At 42.5% G+C, this 8,843-nt stretch overlaps 2 protein-coding genes across 2 annotated transcripts in view; both read left to right on the top strand.

Annotated features, from left to right (window-relative positions):
• The first annotated feature begins 232 nt into the window (after window positions 1-232).
• nptx1l (neuronal pentraxin 1 like) lies at window positions 233-3,684 on the top strand. The gene is made up of 5 exons (XM_004071538.5): window positions 233-834; window positions 1,150-1,357; window positions 1,833-2,077; window positions 2,157-2,336; window positions 2,492-3,684. The coding sequence occupies exons 1-5, from the start codon at window positions 391-393 to the stop codon at window positions 2,711-2,713; spliced, it is 1,299 nt and encodes a 432-aa protein (XP_004071586.1). The 5' UTR covers window positions 233-390; the 3' UTR covers window positions 2,714-3,684.
• Window positions 3,685-5,334: 1,650 nt separating this feature from the next.
• The window catches only part of LOC144994279 (uncharacterized), a 36,889-nt gene continuing 33,380 nt past the window's right edge, over window positions 5,335-8,843 (top strand). Inside the window, exon 1 of the mRNA XM_078951458.1 lies at window positions 5,335-7,291. Coding sequence (XP_078807584.1) covers window positions 5,456-7,291 — 1,836 coding nt within the window. The 5' untranslated portion in view covers window positions 5,335-5,455. The remainder of the gene's footprint in view (window positions 7,292-8,843) is intronic.

Here is an 8,843-nt window from a genome sequence, read left to right as displayed (position 1 = left end):
TTGAGGATCCTGTGGCCACAAAACAAATACAACTGGCTCTGTTTGCCCCAAACCCCACAGAGAAAACCCACTTCCCCGCATTTTTTTTCCAGATGAATAATACAAAGCCAGAAATGACAAACAGTCGAAGTGATAAAAGATTAAACAGGCGACAGGCTGAAAGCAGAAATCTTATGAATGTGACGCGCCTCGCGCAGACGTTTAAACGGGGACAGAGCGATTCCCGCCCCTCAGGGTCGTGATGCAGTAAAGCCGCTCTGCGCAGAACCGGGCGCGCGGTATAAAAGCAGCTGGCACAGGATGATGAGCGCAACGTCAAGCGGAACGCGAGTGCGAGGTGGGCGCAGCACATAAACCAACGTTGTGAAGCAGACGAGAACGAGCGTCAGCATGCAGGCGACCAACACCGGGTTCTGCTGGAGGATCCTTCTACTTTCCTGCGCGCTTTTGCAGAGTTTATCCCAAGACTTCGGAGGACAGACGCAGTTCATCTGCACGTCCGTGCCCAAGGATGTGGACATTTGCGCAGCCACGCTGCAGAACAGCGTTCCGGGAGATGATCTGAAAACTACTGTCATGCAGCTGCGGGAGACGGTTTTGCAGCAGAAGGAGACAATTATTAACCAAAAAGAAACTATCAGGGAACTGACCTCGAAGTTGGCCCGCTGTGAAAGCCAGAGTGGCGTGGAGCCTGGAGACGCGCGGCCCGGGGGGAGAAGGAAGGAATCTGGGACCAAAAACACAATGGGGGACGTGTCCAGGGGCCCCGCTGACACTTTGGCGCAACTGTCACAGACTTTACAGTCTTTGAAGCAGAGATTGGAAAATCTGGAGGTAGGTGAACATATGGGTGCATATTTAGATTGCATGTATTGCGCAAAAGGTCATTCTGCCTTATAGTTATTTATATCTACATTAAAAAATATCTAAAAGCAGGGGCAGATCTACAAGAGGGAAACTTCCCCCACCGCAAAAAGCTTTGCCACCCCAATTTTTGAGATAATATTGAGCTTTGCACATGAATAAAACGGTTTAAAATACACATTTTTGTCATTTCATTTGCTAAAGAAAATGTTATAGCACTGTCTAACAGGCTCAGGTTTCTAGAACGCCTAAAGGATAACATCCCATTCTTTTAACCCCTAACAGCAATTCAACAGAAGTAATAGCTCCGTGCAGGCGAACAGCCTCAAAGATCTGCTCCAGAGTAAGATCAATGACCTGGAGAAGCAGGTGTTGTCCCGGGTCAACAGCATTGAGGAGGGGAAGCCCGGACTCCGGAATGAGACGGAGCAGCGTGGGAGAGTAGAGTCCACCCTCACGTCCTTACACCAGAGGATCACAGACCTGGAAAAAGGTATGTGGGAGGGGTTTTCCACACAGCTCCAAGCACGAAGTCAAGGCGAGTGTCCTGTGAGAGGATGATGGGGAACACAATAACCAAGGAGAAATAAAAAAAAATCAAAAGGAAGTTATGTATAGTTAAACATTTGAAGTAAAATGTGAAAGCTGATGGTGGTTTTCCGTCTAATCCCTGCATCTGGTGCGTAATTTGCATCCCAGCGTCTCTGTTTGGGACACACGTGATGCTGTGCAGCAGTGAAATAAAGAGGTGTGAAGGAAGAAAAAAGACGAGATGAAAGGGAACAAATCCATTGCTCCATGCTTGGATTAATTGTGCAAGATTAAAGCAGATCTGGAGCCCCACTGCTGTGGATTTATTGTGTAACTCAGTAAATCCATAAAAAATGAGTTCTTCAGCTTCAACAAATACACGAAAAAAAAGCAAAACCCATCAAATAATGTATCTTTTTTTAAATTTTATCTTTCAGGCCAAAGAGAAAGTAGACCTCTGGATAAATTTCAGCTCACGTTCCCCCTCAGAACCAACTACATGTATGCAAAAGTGAAGAAGAGTTTACCAGAGATGTACGCCCTCACTGTGTGCATGTGGCTGAAGTCGAATGCGTCTCCTGGAGTGGGAACGCCTTTCTCCTATGCAGTTCCAGGTCAGGCCAACGAGCTGGTCCTCATAGAGTGGGGAAACAACCCAATGGAGATACTAATAAATGACAAGGTATGGCTGATTTTCTGCACCGAGATACATGTTTTCTTACTATTTGTCTATTGTTTACTGTAATTTTGCTTCCTTAAAGGTGGCAAAGCTGCCATTTCTTATCAATGACGGTAAGTGGCATCATATTTGTGTGACCTGGACAACTCGGGATGGGGTTTGGGAAGCTTTCCAAGATGGTGTCAAGAGGGGAAGTGGAGAAAACCTGGCTCCATATCATCCTATCAAACCACAGGGGCTGCTGATTCTGGGCCAAGAGCAGGTAAACAAACAGATTTCCAGATCCAAACATTTAAAATAAATTTTGATGCTTTGAGGATCCACTTCCCTTTTTTAATTTATACTGTCACAACAGGTTATGCTATTTTGTTTTTCCTGCTTCATCACCTACCCTTTCATCTGCTTGCTTCACCCCAGGACACCTACGGAGGCGGATTTGATGCCACACAAGCCTTTGTTGGAGACTTGGCAAATTTCCACATCTGGGATAAAAAACTGTCTGTGGAGGAGATTTATAATCTAGCAACCTGCAGCAGCAAAGCTCAAGTGGGCAACGTTTTTGCCTGGATGGAGACGAGCCTTGACATTTATGGAGGTGCCTCCAAGTGGACTTTTGAAGCTTGTCGTCAGCTGAACTGAAAAGCAGGGAAGAAAAGTTTGATCATTTTGCAAAAGCCGAAGCTGTCCAGGTGGTTGGTGAACAAAGTAGACAGATCAGGATAAAGAATCTGGAAATTGTTTTAGATATTTGAAATCGTAGTTTGTGGATGATTTTTTTCCCAGATCCCCATGTGGGACGGAGAACTGAAAGAGGACATTTCGGCCTTTTGGGGGTGCTTGAATCCATGTCAGGTCGACTGGTGGCTTCATTTGTAAAATACCTGAGAGTGGAGATGGCCTCTCTGGAGCAAAATGAAGAACCAAACGCACAGGCGGCGGTCGCATAGTTTGTAGAAATCAGATGTCACACAGTTCAGCAAAGCAGCCGACTTCTTCAAATGTCTTTTCCATCTCGACTGCCAGGAATTTTCACTGTGAAAAAAGGGCGGGGTGGACTCATCTAAGCGGAATGTGATCGACTGAAGGTTTTTGAAATAGACATCTTTGTTTCTCTGTCACTCTTCTCTTCTCACCACCTGCTTGGCGTGGCTTCGCGTGAAGAACAATGTTTATTCATTGCCAACTTTTTGAGCCTGAGTGCCTTTAGGCTGTAGAAAGAGATCTCAGCACATTTCTCATTTCTTTGCAGTGTTTTCGTGCATTTTGTGTTTCTTCTCTTGTAATTAGAATTTAAAGGAGACGTTTGTTGTTAGAGTTAAACCAACAGGTGGCCAGGTCATAAAATGCAAGTCATTGTTGATGAGTATGGCGCCTTTTACACTCTTTTGACCTTCGGTGGGAATGTCCTCTGTACAGTTGGAGCATGTCTTAACTTCTGTAATGCTGCGCCAGCATCTATGATCTCTGCTTTTAATATCCTTTGTTTAGGTTTTCTACTTTAATGTTATAAATATATAAATATATATATATATATATATGTATATGCTTATAGCATGGCAAAGTTGAGAGAAAAGTTCTAGTTTTTGTAATAAATTGTGATACTTCAATCATATGCAGGCGTAAAAATAACTATTTTTCCATGCATACATGTTGAAGTGGGACAGAGATAAGAAAAAATAATAAAAAGACAAACGTTTTGCAAAGTTATTAGTCTGCAAGTTCTAGAAAGATTGCAAATAAAAATGCAGAAGTGGTGTGGGTGTAAAAGTCACAAAAATGTGACACATTTGCCTTTAGTGCAACTTTATTTGGTCAAAAAACATAATCAGTATTATAAAACATCAAAAAATTAAAAAGGATTTCTTATTTTTGGTAACTTTTTAAAGGTTTCAAATTTGACCTACCTAATTTCTTTTCACTTTCTTAAAGGTGACTTATTAAAAACACATGACAGTTATATCGGAATAACTTGTATCTTAATTTAATTTAATAATTTCTGCATCTCTTTATCTGAGCAAAGATCAGACATCAGTGTTTTATATATCGGATACAATTTTAAAAATACAAGTTTGGTTTTTAATTAAACTCTCAACAAACTCACAACTCACAAAAAATGATTAAAATTGTTTTGTAGTTATAACAACACATTTTTTGCTTGATTTTCTTTTCAGCATTGAAAAATAATGTCTTAGCTTTCTAATAGATTCGACGTTTCAGTGTTTTTGGTGAGCAGAGGTGGTATGATGCATATTTGCGTCAATAGATAACACGGGGTTCAAATCATTATTGTGTATGTGTGTTTGCGGGGGGGGGGGGGGGGGGAGTGAAATGTGCCACACCTAAATCATCCCCATTATTATTAATCTTTTAGTTTCTTAATTTGTGGTAGAAACATCGTCGGAGGAAAAAGCCTCATCATACACTTCCACAATAAGATCAATTTAATTAAATTCTTAGAAAATCTTGCAAAAACTCGCAAGAATCAAATGCCAAGCAAAATGTTCTTGTTGCATTTGTGTTGTTAGATGGATTTTGAAAGATGAAAAGGATTTAAATTCAAACTCTCACTGTCACAGTGAAAGTTTTACAAATACAATGCCAAACTTTGATGGTGGAATTGGAGCTGAAGGGGTAAGAAAAAGGGAACTAATTCCAGATTTTTATAGATAATTGATCCACAGGTTTGAAAAATATCCTCCAACAAATAGTGGAGCGCATGCTGGCTTATAAACATATTTTAAATCGTCTTTAGATATATTATAAATGTTTCCCGGTGGTCTTTTAATTATGTTTATGCTATTTTTAGTCAAAATTAAAACATAATTTCTGCAGAGCAGCAGGAGCTCATTGGAAATTCACCTCTGAGTTGTAGGCGGGACTGTTTGCACGGAATAAGCCTTTCCCCATTTCCCATCATCAGTTTGTTAAAAAGCTCTCCTGCTAGCTTACAGCCCCTCACAAGCCCAACAAAACATTATTAGTACAACAAAAATGGTGAACAATATTATAGCTATGCAGCTGTATAGTTTTGAGCCACATTGCAGCTCGGATGAGGAAAACAAAGATGTACATGGTTATAGTCTGATGTTTCAGAATGGAACAGAGCAGGGAGCTTGTTGCTTGATGCTGTAGGTACTACAATCTTTTGCAAACTGCCTTTTGTGATCTGATCCTGATTCACAATTTGTCAGAAATACAAAAATACTCAGAAATGAAACTTTAATTTTATTATTTTTTATTTATGTCCTTCATCATGTGAAGGAGAGATTCTGGAGTGAGTTGGATGATGTCATAGAGAGTTTTCCCAGAGGAGAGAGAGTTGTTATTGGAGCAGACTTTAATGGCCATGTTGGTGAGGGCAATAGAGGTGATGAGGAGGTGATGGGCAGGTTTGGTGTGAAGGAAAGGAATCTGGAGGGACAGATGGTGGTGGACTTTGCGAAGAGGATGGAAATGGCTGTAGTCAACACTTACTTCCAGAAGAGAGAGGAACATAGAGTGACATACAGAAGTGGAGGTAGGAGTACTCAGGTGGACTACATCCTATGTAGACGAGGTCATTTGAGAGAGGTTAATGACTGCAAAGTGGTGGTAGGAGAGAGTGTAGCCAGACAGCACCGCATGGTGGTGTGTAAGATGACTCTGGAGGTCAAGAAGAAGAAGAGAGGGAAAACAGAAAAGAAGACCAAGTGGTGGAAGCTACAGAATGAAGAAACTTGTGAGGAATTTAGGCAGAAGTTGAGACAGGTCCTGGGTGGTCAGGATGAGCTTCCAGATGACTGGGAAACTACAGCAGAGATTATCAGGGAAACAGGTAGGAAAGTGCTAGGTGTGTCATCTGGAAAGAGGAAAGACGGTAAAGAGACTTGGTGGTGGAATGAGGAAGTACAGGAATGCGTCCAGAGGAAGAGGTTGGCTAAAAGGAAGTGGGATGTAGAAAGGACTGAGGAAGGTAGACAGGAGTACAAGGAAGCGCAGCGTAGAGTGAAGAGAGAGGTGGCAAAGGCCAAACAGAAAGCTTACGATGAACTATATGACAGGTTAGACACAAAGGAAGGAGAAAAGGACTTGTTCAGGCTAGCCAGACAGAGAGACAGAGATGGGAAGGACGTGCAACAGATAAGGGTGATTAAGGACAGAGACGGAAAGGTGCTAACAACCCAGGAGAGTGTACAGAAAAGATGGAAGGAGTATTTTGAGGAGCTGATGAACGTGGAAAATGACAGGGAAAGAAGGGAGGAAGATGTGGTTGTTGTGGAGCAGGAAGTAGCAGAGATTGGAAAGGATGAGGTTAGGAAGGCTCTGAAAAGGATGAAGAGCGGAAAGGCCGTTGGTCCTGATGACGTACCTGTGGAGGTATGGAAGTGCTTAGGAGAGACAGCAGTGGAATTTCTAACGAGTTTTTTCAATAGGATTCTAGAGAGTGAGAAGATGCCTGAGGAATGGAGGAGAAGCGTTCTGGTTCCGATCTTTAAGAACAAGGGTGACACGCAGAACTGCAGCAACTATAGAGGAATAAAGTTGATGAGCCACACAATGAAGCTGTGGGAAAGAGTAGTGGAAGCCAGGCTTAGGAAGAAGGTGGAGATTTGTGAGCAGCAGTATGGTTTCATGCCCCGTAAGAGCACCACTGATGCCATTTTTGCTTTGAGAATGTTGATGGAAAAGTACAGAGAAGGTCAGAAGGAGCTGCATTGTGTGTTCGTAGATTTAGAGAAGGCGTATGACAGGGTGCCGAGGGAGGAGCTGTGGTACTGTATGAGGTCGTCTGGAGTGGCAGAGAAGTATGTCAGAGTAGTTCAGGACATGTATGAGAGAAGTATGACGGTGGTGAGATGTGCTGTAGGTCAGACAGAGGAGTTCAAGGTGGAGGTGGGACTACACCAAGGATCAGCTTTGAGTCCTTTTTTGTTTGCTATGCTGATGGACAGGCTGACAGACGAGGTAAGACAGGAATCTCCCTGGACAATGATGTTTGCGGATGACATTGTAATCTGCAGTGAGAGTAGAGAGCAGGTGGAGGAACAGCTAGAGAGGTGGAGGTTTGCTCTGGAAAGAAGAGGCATGAAGGTCAGTCGTAGTAAGACAGAATACATGTGTCTGAACGAGAGGGATCAAGGTAGAAGCGTTAGGTTACAGGGGGCTGAGGTGAAGAAGGTGCAGGAGTTTAAGTACTTGGGGTCAACAGTTCAGTGTGATGGGGAGTGTGGAAAAGAGGTGAAGAGGCGAGTGCAGGCAGGTTGGAGCGGGTGGAGGAAAGTGTCAGGAGTGTTGTGTGACAGAAGAGTGTCAGCAAGACTCAAAGGAAAGGTGTACAAGACAGTGGTGAGACCAGCTCTGCTCTATGGGTTAGAGACGGTAGCAGTGAGACAGAGACAAGAGGCTGAGATGGAGGTAGCGGAGATGAAGATGTTGAGGTTCTCCTTAGGAGTGACCAGGTTAGACAGGATAAGGAACGAGTACATCAGAGGGACGGCTCATGTTGCCTGTGTTAGCGACAAAGTCAGAGAAGCCAGACTGAGATGGTTTGGACATGTTCAGAGGAGGGATAGTGGATATATTGGTAGAAGGATGTTGGAGATGGAGCTGCCTGGCAGGAGGGCAAGAGGACGGCCAAAGAGGAGATACATGGATGTCTTGACAGAGGACATGAAGTTGGCTAATGTTAGGGTAGAAGATGTTCATGATAGAGTGAGGTGGAAAAGGATGATTCGCTGTGGCGACCCCTGATGGGAAAAGCCGAAAGAGAAAGAAGATTTATGTCCTTCATCATGAGTAACAACACCAAATAGAATTTTCATCAAAGTTGGTCTTTAACAGTATAAGGACTTCCTGCCTTGAACCCAAGTCTTTTCTGATTATGGAAATGGAAGAAAAAAAGTAGGAGAATAGGAGATTGGAATAATGTAACTGAAACAGCCGAGTCTGATTGATGACACTAGAACGTTTTCTTTCTTCTTTTTTGTCCTTGTTAGCTGGATTGTTAAGTACCTTCACAGTTGCAACATAAGTCCCACAAATTGGTTTCTACTCTCTGCCTCTGAAAAGGAGGGGCCATTTTTCATCTACAGCCCCGCACAGGCTTTTCCCCAGAAACTGGCTCAGGACCACGGCTACTTTAACACTCTAGCAGGTATGTGAAGTGGTGCTTTATGTAAACACAGGGAGATAGATACTTTCTTCAGAAGTATACAGCAAGTGCTCATGAGGAATTGAATTTCACTCCTTGTTTATATCCTTCTGACACAGCTGACCTCCAGAACACTCTCTGGCAGAAACAGGTTTTTTCTTGACCTAGATCTTTTCAAGTCCGACAAACTGAATATTATCCAGACTGTTAACTGTTCCCGAGCTCTGCTGAACTTCCATCACCTTTTTTCATACATTTTTATTGCTTACGATAAATCTAAATAAAACAGCAAAATAAAACATTCAGGCAATGAATTTAGTGAAATTTCAGAAAGGACCAAAAAATTGGTTCAAATATCGTTTTGCGGTCACAAAAGCATTTTCAGACAGTTATTATCTAAAGCTGTGATTTGATTTAGTTCTGAGAATGTCATAAAAAATGTTATTGTCCAACATGAAACACTAAACTCACAGCAGGTCCAAAAAAAAGAGCCACAAAAGAGACAAAACAGTTATTAGCGAAATCTCATTGCAGAAAGAAAGCTTGATTTCCGTAATACCACACATAAAATGTCATCACAGACTCACATAAACCCAAAAGCCTAACCTTAAATGACAATTACCTTTATATAAAATAAAA

Source organism: Oryzias latipes, chromosome 8 (genome assembly GCF_053564925.1).
Source record: "Oryzias latipes strain Hd-rR chromosome 8, Olatipes_Hd-rR_3.1".
Classification (NCBI taxonomy): Eukaryota; Metazoa; Chordata; class Actinopteri; order Beloniformes; family Adrianichthyidae; genus Oryzias; species Oryzias latipes.
Note: the sequence above shows the minus strand (reverse complement) of the source record. Positions and strands in the feature narration are given on the sequence as shown.

Bases quoted from the DNA above. Each gene is read 5' to 3' on its own strand.
- nptx1l (XM_004071538.5), top strand. From the start codon at position 391: ATGCAGGCGACCAACACCGGGTTCTGCTGGAGGATCCTTCTACTTTCC. The intron at 1,358-1,832 runs GTATGTGGGAGG...TTTATCTTTCAG, and splicing joins GATCACAGACCTGGAAAAAG to GCCAAAGAGAAAGTAGACCT. The intron at 2,078-2,156 runs GTATGGCTGATT...GCTTCCTTAAAG, and splicing joins AGATACTAATAAATGACAAG to GTGGCAAAGCTGCCATTTCT.